General features: G+C 39.8%; 1 protein-coding gene across 4 annotated transcripts in view; it reads right to left on the reverse strand.

Annotated features, from left to right (window-relative positions):
• HERC3 (HECT and RLD domain containing E3 ubiquitin protein ligase 3) overlaps positions 1-17,950 on the reverse strand; it is a 189,377-nt gene that overhangs the window by 59,925 nt on the left and 111,502 nt on the right. For all 4 annotated transcript variants that reach the window (XM_061164417.1, XM_061164418.1, XM_061164415.1 and 1 more), the window contains 2 exons: positions 6,031-6,155; positions 4,444-4,503 (listed from right to left, as the gene is read on the reverse strand). In XM_061164417.1, coding sequence (XP_061020400.1) covers positions 4,444-4,503; positions 6,031-6,155 — 185 coding nt within the window. The remainder of the gene's footprint in view (positions 1-4,443; positions 4,504-6,030; positions 6,156-17,950) is intronic.

A 17,950-nucleotide genomic window follows, 5' to 3' on the forward strand; every position in this document is an offset into this window, starting at 1 on the left:
AAAAATGGAAGCAGAGTTCCTAATGTGAAAAAAATTTAATTATATAATTATATGCATTTGAACCTAAATGGTCAAGCAAGAGGAGTTACTTGGGCTTTCTCTGTTTGTTGAATCTTTTGCACTGTTGTTCTAAAAATAAATTTGCCCAAAACATAGAAATTGTTTCTGCTATCCCATATGCAGTCTTCCATATGCTTAGAAGTACCTTCTGCTATGCTGCTAAGAAAAATCAAAAGACTTTATCTACATGTATTTATGCTTTGTTAAACTGGTCTTTGGGAATTCCCAGGTGGCTCAGTGGTAAACAATCTGCCCGCCAATTCAGGAGACACAGGAGATGTGGGTTTGATCCCTGGGTGGGAAAGATCCCCTGGAGAAGGAAATGGCAACCCACTCCAGTATTCTTGCCTGGGAAATCTTATGGACAGAGGAGCCTGGCAGGCTATAGTCCATAGAGTCACAAAGAGTCAGACATGATACCACTGAGAAACTAACAAATTAAGGCTGGATAATCTAACAAACCTAACAAGAGCCATTCCCAACTTTCATAAAAATTGTCTTTCTAGAATAAGGTCTCTCAACCTTGGGATTGCTGACTTTTGGGATTGTAAAATAATTCTTTGTTGGGTAGGTGGGATTGTGAGATGCTTAGCAGCACCGCTGGCCTTTGCCCACCAGATTCCAGTAGTATACTCTCCACCACAGTAACAACCAAAACATGTCAAGAGACAATGCTGAATGTCCCCTGGGAAACAAATCAGCCTGGTTGAGAATCACTGTTCTAAAAGACCAACATCAACACAAAATTTTTTCCCTGGAGGAAAAGGCTAAGTATTGATTCTGAAATTAGTTGGATGAGCTCATTTCAGTTGCTCTAATGATACAAATGACTTTGCAATCTTTAACTGTAACTGAACAGAGTTCCTGAAGCAACCTAGAACAACCCAGTTAGGGACAGATTTGGGGGTGGGGAGGGGGGTGCAACTGACACACAGAACTGAAGTCTAAGTCTTCATGGGATTTCATTAGCCTTGCCATGGACAGAAAAAGGATGGTGAGAAGGTCAGGACTTGGGATCACCAAAGATCAAAACCCATGACAAGACCCTTCTGTGGCCACAATATCTGCAGACAGGATAAGGCCTAGCAAGAACACTATTTACAACCTGGGAGTTTAGGCCAAATGCAATTTTCTGGTGGGCTGGGCTGGTCCTGAGTCCAAGGAGTCCCTGGAGCCTTCTTGGAACCTCCCCTAAATTCATTCTTTTTGAGAAAAGAAAAAACCATGGGAAAGAAGTCAAAGAAACAAGGAGATTATTTAAAGAAATAAGAATTTAAGAACAGAATTGTCTGCTTCCAGTTCAAGATGGCAGAGTAGAAGGACATCATGGGCTCATCTCCTCCTGAGAGATCACCAAAATTTCAACTAGCTATTGAACAACCATCAACAGGAGGGTGCTGGAACCCACCAAAAAAAGATATCCCATGTCCAAAGACAAAGAAGCCGCCACAGCAAGATGGTAGGTGGGGATACAATCATGATAAAATCAAATTTCATACCTGCCCAGGTGGTAACCCACAGACTGGAGAACAACAATAAAAAAGAAAGTCTCACACTATTGTAAAGGTTCTGAACCCCATGTTAGGCTTCCCAGACTGGAGATCTGACAAAGGGACTAGGAATCCCCATGGAATATGGCCTTGAGGGCCAGTAGGATTTGATTATAGGCCTTCCAGGGGACTGAGGGAAACAGACTCTGGTCTTGGAGGGCACAAATTTTTAGAGGAGAGGAGCAGTGACCCCACCGGAGACTGAACCAAAATCACCTGCTCGTGTTGGAGGGCCTCCTGTAGAGGCGTGGGTCAGCAGGGGCTCCCCACAGGGACGAGGGCACTGGAAGGTCCCCCTTGGTGTAAATCCTCATGGAGTTCACCATTAACCCTACCATACAGCCCTTACACCCCGGGATAAGCTGCCTCAGGCCAAAAAACTACAAGGATGGGAGTGCAACCCTACCCATCAGCAGATAATTGGATTAAACCTTTACTGAGCAAGGTCCTGCCCACCAGAGCAAGACCCAGTTTTTCCCACCACAAGCCCCTACCATCAAGAAGCTTACACAAACAAGCCTCTTAGCCTCATCCATCAGAGGGGAGACAGAAGAAGCAAGAAGAAGCACAGTCTCACAGCACCTAAAACAAAAACCACATTACAGAAAGCTAATCATCATGAAAGAGCAGAAAGTTATATCCCAGATGAAGGGACAAACTAAAATCTCAGGAAAACTAAATGAAGTGGAGATAGACAATCTGCCAGAAAAAAGAATTCAGAATAATGATAGTGAATATGATCCAGGATCTTGGGAAAAGAATGGAGGCAAAGATTGAGAAGATGCAAGAAATGTTTACCAAAGACCTACAAGAACTAAAGAACAAAGAAAGAGAGATGAATAATACACTAGAAGGAATCAACAGCAGAATAATGAGGCAGAATAATAAATGACCTGTAGGACAGAAAGGTAGAAATCATTGCCACAGAACAGAATATAGAAAAAATGAATGAAAAGAAGTGAAGACAGCCTAAGAGATATTTGGAACATTAAACACACCAACATTCACATTATAGCAGTCCCAGAAGGAGAAAGGACCTGAGAAAATATTTGAAGAGATAATAGCTGAAAACTTCCCAAACATGGGAAAGGAAATAGACAACCAAGTCCAGGAAGCACGGAGTCCCAGGCAGGATAAACCCAAGGAGGAGCACATCAAGACACATGGTAATCAAACTGACAAAAATTAAAGACCAGAGATAAAATATTAAAAGCAACAAGGGAAAAATGACAAATAACATGTAAGAGAACTCTCATCAGGCTACCTGCTGATATGAAACTCTACAAGCCAGAAGGGAATGGCATGATATATTTAAAGTGACAAAAGGGAAGAACCTCAACCAAGAATACTCCACCCCACAAGACTCTCCTTCAGATTTGATAGAGAAACCAAAAGCTTTCAGACAAGCCAAAGTTAAGAGAATTCAGCATCAGCAAACCAGCTTTACAACAAATGTTAAAGGAACTTCTCTAGGCAGAAAACACAAGAGAAGGAAAAGACCTACAGAAAATAAATGCAAAATAATTTTTAAAATGGTAATAGGATCATACATATCAATAATTACCTTAAATGTAAACAGATTAAAAGCACCAACTAAAAGACACACTAGCTGAGCAGATGGAAACATGTATGCACTTTCACCTACCACATCACTCTGCTTGATACCCCCCTTAAATTATAATTATTTATATTGTTAAGTTAATCACACTCCTATTATGGCTTCCAATTGTAATTATCTTTTATTTTTATTTGGCTACTAATTGTGAAAACTGATAAACATCTTTTGCTATTGTGTCTATGTAACTATCACTCACTTAACACCATTGTATCATGACTGGTCAACAGAAAAATAATAGAACTCTATGTCAGCAAAACTAGGATCTAATAGAAAAACCTGTAATCACTTTTTAAAATCCAGAGGCACATCAGAAACTAGTTTGAAATTTTTTGAAAACTACAAATGCTCAGGTATTGCTTTTTTCTCCAGAGCCCCAGATGTTTCTAATGAGCAGTCATGTTTATAAACAACTGGACTATATGATGATCTTTTTACTTTTATCTAGTTTGTTTCACTTTTTCTATTACATATTCAGTGCTCCCATTTCATTTAGTTTATGTTCTCCAACTTCTCCATCTCTTCTCTTTTTTTTTAATGTTCTTTCTCGAGCCCTTATTAAGTATAGTAGAAGAGCTTTTGTATACATATATATATAAATATGTATAATATATATTTTAGAAAACTTATGAATTCTTGCCTAACTAAAAAAATTTTGACATTTTGATTTGACTTGTTTGACTTAGTATGAACAGAATGTTAGATTTCTAATTAAAAAATAGATATGCAACAAGCAAGAAAGGTCTACTGATTACCATAGGGAACTACAGTCAATATCTTTTAATAACCATGATGGAAAATAGTTTCAAAAATAATATATGTGTATCTGTATAACTGAATCACCTTGCTGTGTACCTGAAACATTGCAAAGTCAACTATACTTCAATAAAATATTTTTTTTAGAAGAAAGAATTTAAGAACAAATATTATTAACATTTTGGAATAGCCTGAAAAATCTTACTTTTGATTACACCAACCCTTTATGAGATACTGTCTCTCTCTTGGTAATCTGCTTCTCTGCCAACTAGGCACAAGTCAGCACTGCCCTTCCTGGGGTCCTCTCACTCATCATCATTAGGCACTTCCATTTCTGTGCAGATCATACACTTACCCACTGAGTTACGGCCAACCACCACCAAAGAGAACACAAGTCTTTCTCAGCCTTTGCTGAGTAAGCACCTGCATCACATGTGGATATTTTAAGATTAAGTCACTTACTTTTTCTCAAGAAAACTTCCATTCCAACAGGCTGCAGAAGATAATATCTGAACAACACCACTGCTCAGAAAGAAAAACGGGAAAGAAGTCTTTAATAATTATAAATAAATGGTTATTTAAGCATCAGCAATAGATTACTCCTCTATTCCCGAGTTTCCTTAATAGCTGCTCCTTCTTACCAAGGTAAAGCCTTGGAAAACACTGTGTCCTGTCTCAAAACGGAGAACTTACATTAAAGAGTATCAAAGCTACCAAAAGAAAACTCTAGGGCCTAGTAATAATGACCTTGGACTTTCCTCCCACCAACCGTCTCTAAGACACTCCCCCCCTCACCTCCAAACACGAACCCAAAATAAAACCAAAAAAGATAAGCTGAGCTGTTATTTACCAACAGAGAGAGTATCTCTGCAAATTAATAACTGAACAAATACTTCCTTCTGTTTTGTTGCCCATCTCAGAAAGTACAAATGAGTGAAGTTAAGTTTTTATTCCTATTACCTAGATTTTCGGGGGCAAAACTGCTAGTTTCTGAGGACCCACTGTGATAATAGATGTTAGGAAGCTTGAACCCTCTTATTTAGTATAAGGGAAAGGGAAGGAACAAAACAAATATACAGTTGAGGAGGGGATCACAGTAACTTCTGTTAATCACAGTTTCCAGGTCAGGAAGGATCTTTGGAGATCATTGCTTATATCCTATCGCTCGTCAATAAGAAAACTGAGAACTAGCAACGTGTCAAAGTCCCAGCCAAGGGAGTCTCAGTGCCCCTACCCCACTACCCTCCCGGTTGGGTCTAGTCCCCCAGCCTGTTCCCTGCCCCTTCCAGACTGAACTCCCTGGCAGAGTCACCAAGCTTAGAGGGCTTCTGAGGACGGTCACAGAGGTGCTCTAGGGTATTCCCAATGATCCCCGACTCAAAAAGCTGGTGTGTCCAAAGGGCTCAGGGAATTTGCACCCTACAATCTATATCATAAAGTAAAATGCTTTATACACATATCTGGGAACAACTATCACCTAATACACAATCTGATTCATTCATTCCTAAGAATCAGATTCTGTCGAAAAATGGAAAAACTGAGGAAAGCCAATACAATAGGTAAAAATATAAAAATTAAAAAAAAAAAACCTTTAAGAATGAAATACACCTGCTGAAAGGACTCAAATCCTTTAATTATACTTTTTTCTCTATCTCAACTAATCATTTTGAATAGGAAAATGCTAAATTATTCTGATTAGGTAAAATAAGCTTAGATTGAAATGCTTTGGAATAAGCATATGAAGAAAACTCTTGGAGTTAAACAACAATAACACTGAGCTTTCTTAGCAGAAAGGCCAACTCAGGTCTTCATCAGTTAGGATTTTTAAGGTCCAGACAAAGCAGGTTGAGGAATACATCTTGTGAGAAAATGGGGGAACAACTTACTATGTTATTTCAGGCTAAGGGCACCAGATGTGTGCCCAAAAAATGACCCCTCAAATGCAAAACTCCATTTATAGTCACAACCTCAAGATGGAAGTAGGGAAAAATCACTAAGTTGGAAATTCCAATACACTTTGAAAAAAACTGAAAACAAGCAACCACATACTTGATTGTATTTGCATTGTTGTGTTCTGAGAGCTTTTGTCTCCAAACTGCTATGGTTTCATCATTTATTAAACTGGTGTAATGTGCTTGGTTCATCGTCCTGAAGTCAACAGCAGGCGAAGAATTCTGAAGGATTAAATATGACAGCAAAAAAAAAAAAGAAATTATGCAACAGTAGGGATTTTTTTCTCATCTCCCTTTCCCCATATACTCCCCACTTCGTGTTTCACTTATGTCCAGGAGCCGGGGTGCGCTGCCCAGATCCTCTCTCCCTTCAGAACGGACCCCTCGCCCCACCAGCTGCCTCAGTGTAAGCTCTGGACGGCCCCAGGCTGCACTGGCCTCCGGGAACTGCCCCGGGCGCGGGCCTCACTCCCCTCCTCTCAGTGGCAGGTGGGGACGTGGTGCCAGGCTCCAGCCCCCGCCTCCAGAAGGATTTCCACCTGGGAAACAGACTCCGAACCTGAGATTTCTGTTTACAAATCTGGGGTTGGGGGCAGTTCTAGAACATTCTCAGGATGAAGGAGGCAGGATCGGGCAGAAGGGGAAGCTGAACTGCAGCTGAGTGTCTCAGCCGATCTCATGGGTGCCGTGGAGCCGGGATGGCCCTTCAGTACCCTCCCCAGAGAAACCAAACCAGGAGGACTGCTTCAGATTTCTTTCTCCCTACGCTTTGAATCACCATAACATCAAGGTTTTCAAACTACTAATCATTTGCCTTAACTGTTCACCAAACTCCAACAATACGCATTATAAAAAGTCTATAAATCTATATTGTAAATAATCTACGAAAATGTAATGCCTCTTAATGTCTTGCTCAAAGTATACAGCTATAAATTTATAGGAAAAATAACAAAAAAGACATATCAATAATGGCCTTTAAAACCCCAAATGCTGCATAGTGCTACATAATAAGCACTTTTCCTAAAATTGCTATTTTTCAACTTATTTTCCCCAAATCTAATAATGGTCTAGAACCAGAGAAAAATTTGAAGTGCTTTATGTCTCCTGTACTTGTCACTAGAACAGAGGGGGAAAAGCAATATTAAAACATTAACCAGATGATCATAAAAACACAACTTTCAAGTAAATATTCTTGGTTATTTTCTCAGAGGGATGAGTTAAGACAGCATTATAAGGGGAAAGGAAGTGGGCATGTAACAGACTAAAGTCGTCTGCCAAAGTTCATGATCCTCTGGTTTTTGATAAATATTTTAACAAAAATGACCACAGAAATCTGTTAAGAGAGCAAAAGCCATCTTGAACTGCATAGAGAAAAACTGAGATATAAAATAGACACTTGAAAACACACAAACAAGACTGTCTCTCCACCATGGTCTTAAAACCAGTCATTATGTAAATTTTAATTACTTCCCCCCATTCAAAGGAGCAGCTGAACACAGACACAAACACATACTTAAAATATAAACATGTTACTATTTTCTCATTCTTCACCCCAAGTCCAACAAACCACAGATGCCTTGGATGAAATACAATCTCAGAATCCAACATAAACAACCAAGAAAAAGCACTGATTTCCCATGCCTTAGAGTTACGTACAGCCTCAAAAGAAAAAATTGGTGTAGGTTAGTGTATCCAACTTTGGCTGCACTTTGGATCACCAGAGCTTTCAAAAATCCTGACAGCCAAGTTACACTCTAAACAAGTTAAATCAGAATTTCTGGAGATACTGAGTCTTTTTAAGACTCCTAGGTCTTAGTCATTAATTATCTAGTATACTTGCATGGTGACAGATGGTAGCTAGACTCATTGTGGTGATCATTTCAAAATTATAGAAATATAAATCACTATGTTGTGTATCAGGAACTAAAATAGTGTTGTAAGTTAATATATTTAAAAATCAAACAAAAAAGCTCATAGAAAAAGAGATCAGATTTGTGATTACCAGAAGCAGGGAGTGGGGGATGTGGGACTGGCAACAGGCAGTCAGAAAGCACATATTTCAAGTTATAAGATAAATAAATACTAGGTGTGTAGTAAAAAACATGATAAATATAATTAACGCTCAATTTAGTTGCTCACTCATGTCCGACTCTTTGCAACCCCAATAATTAACACAATAATTAACAAAAGAGTCCAAAATGCAGTACTTGGGTGCAATCTCAAAAACGAATAGAATAATCTCTCTTCATTTCCAAGGCAAACCATTCAATATCACAGTAATCCAAGTCTATGCCCCAATCAGTAATGCAGAAGAAACTGAAGTTGAAGGGTTCCATGAAGACCTACCAGACCTACAAGACCTACCTTCTAGAACTAATATCCAAAAAAGATGTTCTCTTCATTACAGGGGACTGGAATGCAAAAGTAGGAAGTCAAGAGATACCTGGAGTAACAGGTAGATTTGGCCTTGGAGTAAAAAATGAAGCAGGGCAAAGGCTAACAGAGTTTTCCCAAGAGAACGCACTGGTCAAACACCCTCTTCCAACAACACAAGAGGAGACCCTACACATGGACATCACCAGATGGTAAATATTGAAACCAGATTGATTATATTCTTTGCAGCCAAAGATGGAGAAGCTCTATACAGTCAGCAAAAACAAGACCAGGAGCTGACTATGGCTCAGATCATGAACTCCTTATTGCCAAATTCAGACTTAAATTGAAGAAAGTTGGGAAAATGACTAGACCAAACAGGTATGACCTAAATCAAATCCCTTACGATTATACAGTGGAAGTGACAAATAGATTCAAGAGATTAGATCTGATAGACAGAGTGCCTGAAGAACTATTGACTGAGGTTCGTGACATTGTACAGGAGGCAGGGATCAAGACCATCCCCAAGAAAAAGAAGTGTAAAAAGGCAAAATGGTTGTCTGATGAGGCCTTACAAATAGCTGAGAAAAGAAGAGATGCGAAAGGCAAAGGAGAAAAGGAAAGATATACTTCTTTGAATGCAGAGTTCCAAAGAATAGCAAGGAGAGATAAGCCAGCCTTCCTCAGTGATCAATGCAAAGAAATAGAGCAAAACAACAGAATGGCAAAGACCAGAGATCTCTTCAAGAAAATCAGAGCTACCTGGAGGAGCCAAGATGGCGGAGGAATAGGACGGGGAGACCAGTTTCTCCCCTATAAATTCATCGAAAGAACAATTGAACACAGAGCAAACTTCACAAAACAACTTCTGATCCCTAGCTGAGGTCATCAGGCGCCCAGAAAAGCAGCCCCTTGTCTTCGAAAGGAGGTAGGACAAAATATAAAAGATAAAAAGAGAGACAAAAGAGCTAGGGACGGAGATCCGTCCCAGGAAGGGAGTCTTAATAGAGGAAGTTTCCAAACACCAGGAAACCCTCGCACTGGTGGGTCTGGGGGACGTGTTTGAATCTCTGAGGGCAACCTAACTGGGAGGGGAAAAATAAATAAAACCCACAGATTGCGTGCCTAAAAGCAACTCCCAGCAGAAAAGTACCCCAGACGCCTGCATCCACCACCAGCAAGTGGGGGCGGAACGGAGAGGAGCAGGCGGCATTGCTTAGGGTAAGGACCGGGCCTGAGTGCCCTGAGGGCGATCAGAGGGAGCTTTTGTGAGATACCAACTTAAACTGTGGGACAGCAAAAGAGAGAGAGAAAATTAACCGGCCGAACACACTGCCGGCCGTTCCAGAACAAAGGGACCGAGCAAGTCCAGAGAAGAGCTCGCAGGCTGCGGACCGGCCCAGCTCCGCCGGAGGCAGCAGGCGGGGGGAGGGGAAAGGGGCAGGCTTGGCCCCAAGGACCGCATCCCCTACCGCACTGCAAACAGGCCTCCAGTTCCTAATCAAAGACCTCCTGAGATTCTGGATGGTCGACATCCGCAGGGAGGGTCGAGGCTAGACACAGGGCGCAGGCGGGGACTGGGGCTGGGGACGCGGAGGGGAGAAGGCGCGCCGCACCGGGGAGAGTGCGCCCATCAAGCTCCTGGCTGCCTGAGCCGCTCAGACGGGGAAGGCACAAAATGCAGGCGCAGCTGAGTCCCTGCTTTTGTGGAACACCCGAGGGCTGGAACCGCACGCAGCGCAGGGCACGCTCCATATAGAGCAGCCGGGAGCCTGAGCAGTGTAGACGGGGAAAGCAGCGCCAGCCCCTCCCCGCAGCGCAACGGAACTAGCGAACCTGAACAAGAGACCACCTGCGCCCGCCTGTGTCAGGGCAGAAATTAGCCACTGAAGAGACCGGCAAACAGAAGCCAAATAAACAGAGGGAACCGCTTCAGAAGGGACTGGTGCAACAGATTAAAATCCCTGTAGGTAACACTGACCACACCGGAAGGGGCCTGTAGATATCGAGAACTGTAAGCTGGAACGAGGAGCTATCTAAAACGGAACCGAACCCACACTGACAGCAACAACTCCAAAGAAATTCCTAGATATATTTTTACTTTTTTTTTTTTTAATTAAAAAAATTTTCTTTTTTATTTTTTCTCTTTTATTTTCTTTGAAAATTCCCTATTACTCCCACATTACTCCTTAACTTTCATTTTCATAGATTTTTACAATTTTTTTAATTAGGAAAAATTTTTTTTCGTTTATTTTCTCTTATTTCCTTTTAAAGTCCTCTATTACTCCTCTACTACTCCTTAATTTTCATTTTCATTTCACTATAACCTTGCAAAAAAAAAAAGAGAAGCCCTATTTTTTAAACTGAACTTCATATATATTTCTAAAATTTTTTGTGTTTTTGTTTTTGTTTTTAATACTGTATTTTTAAGAGTCTAACCTCTACTCTAGATTTTTAATCTTTGTTTTTCAGTATGTGATATAAATTTTGGACATTTAAGAATCCAATATTCAGTTCCCATTTTTACTCAGGAGTGTGTTGATTACTCTCTCCCACTTTTGACTCTCCGTTTTCTACCTCAGAACAACTCTATTTCCTCCTTTCCCCTTCTCTTCCCAATCCAATTCTGTGAATCTTTCTGGGTGTCTGGGCTACGGAGAACACTCTGGGAACAGACAACTGCGTAGATCTGTCTCTCTCCTCTTGAGTCCCCCTTTTTCTCCTCCTGCTCATCTCTATCTCCCTCCTCCCTCTCCTCTTTTTCATGTAACTCTCTGAACCTCTCTGAGTGTCCCTCAAGGCAGAGAATCTTTTCACCATTAACCTAGAAGTTTTATTATCAGTGCTGTATAGTTGGAGAAGTCTTGAGACTACTGGAAGAATAAAACTGAAATCCAGAGTCAGGAAACTTAAGCCCAAAACCTTAGAACACCAGAAAACTCCTGACTACACGGAACATTAAGTAATAAGAGACCATCCAAAAGCCTCCATACTTACACTGAAACCAACCACCACCCAAGAGCCAATAAGTTTCAGAGCAAGACATACCACGCAAGTTCTCCAGCAACGCAGGAACATAGTCCTGAGCGTCAACATAAAGGCTGCCCAAAGTCACAGCTAACACATAGACGCATCTCAAAACTCATTACTGGGCACTCCATTGCACTCCAGAGAGAAGAATCTAGTTCCACGCACCAGAACACTGACGCAAGCTTCCCTAACCAGGAAACCTTGACAAGTTAATCATCCAACCCCACCCACTGGGTAAAACTTCCACAATAAAAAGGAACCACAGACCTCCAGAATACAGAAAGCCCACTCCAGACACAGCAATCTAAACAAGATGAAAAGGCAGAGAAATACCCAACAGGTAAAGGAACATAAAAAATGCCCACCAAGTCAAACAAAAGAGGAGGAGATAGGGAATCTACCTGAAAAAGAATTTAGAATAATGATAATAAAAATGATCCAAAATCTTGAAAACAAAATGGAGTTACAGATAAATAGCCTGGAGACAAAGATTGAGAAGATGCAAGAAATCTTTAATAAAGACCTAGAAGAAATAAAAAAGAGTCAATTAAAAATGAATAATGCAATAAATGAGATCAAAAACACTATGGAGGGAACCAAGAGTAGAACAATGGAGACAGAAGATAGGATAAGTGAGGTAGAAGATAAAATGGTGGAAATAAATGAAGCAGAGAGGAAAAAAGAATCAAAAGAAATGAGGACAACCTCAGGAACCTCTGGGACAATGTGAAACGCCCCAACATTAGAATCATAGGAGTCCCAGAAGAAAAAGACAAAAAGAAAGGCCATGAGAAAATACTCGAGGAGATAATAGCTGAAAACTTCCCTAAAATGGGGAAGGAAATAGCCACCCAAGTCCAAGAAACCCAGAGAGTCCCAAACAGGATAAACCCAAGGCGAAACACCCCAAGACACATATTAATCAAATTAACAAAGATCAAACACAAAGAACAAATATTAAAAGCAACAAGGGAAAAACAACAAATAACACACAAAGGGATTCCCATAAGGATAACAGCTGATCTATCAATAGAAACCCTCCAGGCCAGAAGGGAATGGCAGGACGTACTGAAAGTAATGAAAGAGAATAACCTACAACCTAGATTACTGTATCCAGCAAGGATCTCATTCAGATATGAAGGAGAATTCAAAAGCTTTACAGACAAGCAAAAGCTGAGAGAATTCAGCACCACCAAACCAGCTCTTCAACAAATGCTAAAGGATCTTCTCTAGACAGGAAACGCAGAAAGGCTGTATAAACGTGAACCCAAAACAACAAAGTAAATGGCAATGGGACCACACCTATCAATAATTACCTTAAATGTAAATGGGTTGAATGCCCCAACCAAAAGACAAAGACTGGTTGAATGGATACAAAAACAAGACCCCTATATATGCTGTCTACAAGAGACCCACCTCGAAACAAGAGACACATACAGACTAAAAGTGAAGGGCTGGAAAAAAATATTTCACGCAAACGGAGACCAAAAGAAAGCAGGAGTCGCAATACTCATATCAGATAAAATAGACTTTCAAATAAAGGATGTGAAAAGAGACAAAGAAGGACACTACATAATGATCAAAGGATCAATCCAAGAAGAAGATATAACAATTATAAATATATATGCACCCAACATAGGAGCACTGCAATATGTACGGCAAACGCTAACAAGTATGAAAGAGGAAATCAACAGTAACACAATAATAGTGGGAGACTTTAATACCCCACTCACAACTATGGATAGATCAACTAAACAAAAAATTAACAAGGAAACACAAACCTTAAATGACACAATGGACCAGCTGGACCTAATTGATATCTATAGGACATTTCACCCCAAAACAATCAACTTCACCTTTTTCTCAAGTGCACACGGAACCTTCTCCAGAAGAGATCACATCCTGGGCCATAAATCTAGTCTTGGAAAATTCAAAAAAATTGAAATCATTCCAGTCATCTTTTCTGACCACAGTGCAGTAAGATTAGATCTCAATTACAGGAAAAAAAATTGTTAAAAATTCAAACATATGGAGGCTAAATAACATGCTTCTGAATAACCAACAAATCATAGAAAAAATAAAAAAAGAAATCAAAATATGCATAGAAATGAATGAAAATGAAAACACAACAACCCAAAACCTATGGGACACTGTAAAAGCAGTGCTAAGGGGAAGGTTCATAGCATTACAGGCTTACCTCAAGAAACAAGAAAAAAGTCAAATAAATAACCTAACTCTATATCTAAGGCAATTAGAGAAGGAAGAAATGAAGAACCCCAGGGTTAGTAGAAGGAAAGAAATCTTAAAAATTAGGGCAGAAATAAATGCAAAAGAAACTAAAGAGATCATAGCAAAAATCAACAAAGCTAAAAGCTGGTTTTTTGAAAAAATAAACAAAATTGACAAACCATTAGCAAGACTCATTAAGAAACAAAGAGAGAAGAACCAAATTAACAAAATTAGAAATGAAAATGGAGAGATCACAACAGACAACACTGAAATACAAAGGATCATAAGAGACTACTACCAGCAGCTCTATGCCAATAAAATGGACAACTTGGAAGAAATGGACAAATTCTTAGAAAAGTATAACTTTCCAAAACTGAACCAGGAAGAAATAAAAGATCTTAACAGAGCCATCACAAGCAAGGAAATCGAAACTGTAATCAGAAATCTTCCAGCAAACAAAAGCCCAGGACCAGATGGCTTCACAGCTGAATTCTACCAAAAATTTAGAGAAGAGCTAACACCAGTCTTACTCAAACTCTTCCAGAAAATTGCATAAGAAGGTAAACTTCCAAACTCATTCTATGAGGCCACCATCACCCTAATTCCAAAACCAGACAAAGATGCCACAAAAAAAGAAAACTACAGGCCAATATCACTGATGAACATAGATGCAAAAATCCTTAACCAAATTCTAGCAAACAGAATCCAACAACATATTAAAAAAAATCATACACCATGACTAAGTGGGCTTTATCCCAGGAATGCAAGGGTTCTTTAATACCTGCAAATCAATCAATGTAATACACCACATTAACAAATTGAAAGATAAAAACCATATGATTATCTCAATAGATGAGGAGAAAGCCTTTGACAAAATTCAACACCCATTTATGATTAAAACGCTCCAGAAAGCAGGAATAGAAGGAACATACCTCAACATAATAAAAGCTATATATGACAAACCCACAGCAAGCATTACCCTCAATGGTGAAAAACTGAAAGCATTTCCCCTGAAATCAGGAACAAGACAAGGGTGCCCACTCTCACCACTACTATTCAACATAGTTTTGGAAGTTTTGGCCACGGCAATCAGAGCAGAAAAAGAAGTAAAAGGAATCCAGATAGGAAAAGAAGAAGTGAAACTTGCACTGTTTGCAGATGACATGATCCTCTATGTAGAAAACCCTAAAGACTCTACCAGAAAATTACTAGAGCTAATCAACGAACATAGTAAAGTTGCAGGATATAAAATTAACACACAGAAATCCCTTGCATTCCTATACACTAACAATGAGAAAACAGAAAAAGAAATTAAGGAAACAATACCATTCACCATTGCAACAAAAAGAATAAAATATTTAGGAGTATATCTACCTAAAGAAACAAGAGACCTATACATAGAAAACTATAAAACACTGATGAAAGAAATCAGAGAGGACACAAACAGATGGAGAAACTTACCATGTTCATGGATTGGAAGAATCATTATTGTCAAAATGGCTACACTATCCAAAGCAATCTATAGATTCAATGCAATCCCTATCAAGCTACCAATGGCATTTTTCACAGAACTAGAGCAAAAAATTTCACAATTTGTATGGAAATACAAAAAACCTCGAATAGCCAAAGTAATCTTGAGAAAGAAGAATGGAACTGGAGGAATCAACCTGCCTGACTTCAGACTCTACTACAAAGCCACAGTCATCAAGACAGTATGGTACTGGCACAAAGACAGAAATATAGATCAACGGAACAAAATAGAAAGCCCAGAGATAAATCCACGAACCTATGGACACCTTATCTTTGACAAAGGAAGCAAGGATATACAATGGAAAAAAGACAACCTCTTTAACAAGTGGTGCTGGGAAAACTGGTCAACCACTTGTAAAAGAATGAAACTAGAACACTTTCTAACACCATACACAAAAATAAACTCAAAATGGATTAAAGATCTAAATGTAAGACCAGAAACTATAAAACTCCTAGAGGAGAACATAGGCAAAACACTCTCTGACATAAATCACAGCAGGATCCTCTATGACCCACCTCCCAGAATATTGGGAATAAAAGCAAAAATAAACAAATGGGACCTAATGAAACGTAAAAGCTTTTGCACAACAAAGGAAACTATAAGCAAGGTGAAAAGACAGCCCTCAGATTGGGAGAAAATAATAGCAAACGAAGAAACAGACAAAGGATTAATCTCAAAAATATACAAGCAACTCCTGAAGCTCAATTCCAGAAAAATAAATGACCCAATCAAAAAATGGGCCAAAGAACTAAACAGACATTTCTCCAAAGAAGACATACAGATGGCTAACAAACACCTGAAAAGATGCTCAACATCACTCATTATCAGAGAAATGCAAATCAAAACCACAATGAGGTACCATTACACGCCAGTCAGGATGGCTGCTATCCAAAAGTCTACAAGCAATAAATGCTGGAGAGGGTGTGGAGAAAAGGGAAGCCTCTTACACTGTTGGTGGGAATGCAAGCTAGTACAGCCACTATGGAAAACAGTGTGGAGATTTCTTAAAAAACTGGAAATAGAACTGCCATATGACCCAGCAATACCACTTCTGGGCATACACATGGAGGAAACCAGATCTGAAAGAGACACGTGCACCCCAATGTTCATCGCAGCACTGTTTATAATAGCCAGGACATGGAAGCCACCTAGATGCCCATCAGCAGACGAATGGATAAGGAAGCTGTGGTACATATACACAATGGAATATTACTCAGCTGTTAAAAAGAATTCATCTGAATCAGTTCTAATGAGATGGATGAAACTGGAGCCCATTATACAGAGTGAAGTAAGCCAGAAAGATAAAGAACATTATAGCATACTAACACATATATATGGAATTCAGAAAGATGGGAATGATAACCCTATAAGCAAAACAGAAAAAGAGACACAGATGTATAGAACAGACTTTTGGACTCTGTGGGAGAAGACAAGGGTGGGATGTTTCGAGAGAACAGCATGTATATTATCTATAGGGAAACAGATCACCAGCCCAGGTGGGATGCACGAGACAAGTGCTCGGGCCTGGTGCACTGGGAAGACCCAGAAGAATCGGGTGGAGAGGGAGGTGGGAGCGGGTATCGGGATGGGGAATACATGTAACTCCATGGCTGATTTATGTCAATGTATGACAAAACCCACTACAATGTTGTAGAGTAATTAGCCTCCAACTAATAAAAATAAATGAAAAAAAAAAAAAAAGAAAGAAAATCAGAGCTACCAAGAGAACATTTCATCCAAAGATGAGCACAATAAAGGACAGAAATGGCATGGACTTAACAGAAGCAGAAAAGATTAAAAAGAGGTGCCAAGAATACACAGAAGAGCTATACAAAAAGAGCTTCATGACCCAGATAACCACGATGGTGTGATCACTCACCTAGAGCCAGACATCCCTGAATGCTAAGTCAAGTGGGCCTTACGAAGCATCGGTACAAACAAAGCTGGTAGAGGTGATGGAGTTCCAGTTGAGCTATTTCAAATCCTAAAAGATGATGCTGTGAAAGTGCTGCACTCAATATGCCAGCAAATTTGGAAAACTCAGCAGTGGCCACATGACTGGAAAAGGTCAGTTTTCATTACAATCCCAAAGAAAAGCAATGCCAAAGAATGTTCAAACTACTGCACAATTGCACTCATCTCACATGCTAGCAAAGTAATGCTCAAAATTCTCCAAGCCAGGCTTCAGCAATACATGAACCATGAACTTCCAGATGTTCAAGCTGGTTTTAGAAAAAACAGAGGAACCAGAGATCAAATTGCCAACATCCACTGGATCATCACAAAAGCAAGAGAGTTCTAGAAAAACATCTACTTTTTATTTATTGACTATGCCAAAGGCTTTGACTGTGTGAATCACAACAAACTTTGGAAAATTCTTAAAAGAGATGGGAATAACAGGCCACCTGACCCACCTCCTGAGAAATCTGTATGCAGGTCAAGAAGCAACAGTTAGAACTGGACATGGAACAACAGACTGGTTCCAAATCAGGAAAGGAGTATGTCAAGGCTGCATATTTTCACTCTGCTGATTTAACTTATATGCAGAGTACATTATGTGAAATGCCAGGCTGGATGAAGCCCGAGCTGGAATCAAGATTGCCAGGAAAAATATCAATAACCTCAGATATGCAGATAATACCACCCTTATGGCAGAAAGCGAAGAAGAACTAAAGAGCCTCTTGATGACAGGGAAAGAGTGAAAAAGTTGGCTTAGAACTCAACATTCAGAAAACTAAGATCATGGCATCCAGTCCAATCACTTAATGGCAAATAGATGGGGAAACAATGACAGACTTTATTTCTGGGGGCTCCAAAATCACTGCAGCTGGTGACTGCAGCCATGACATTAAAA

The sequence above is a fragment of the Dama dama genome, chromosome 17, assembly GCF_033118175.1.
Source record: "Dama dama isolate Ldn47 chromosome 17, ASM3311817v1, whole genome shotgun sequence".
Taxonomy (NCBI): Eukaryota; Metazoa; Chordata; class Mammalia; order Artiodactyla; family Cervidae; genus Dama; species Dama dama.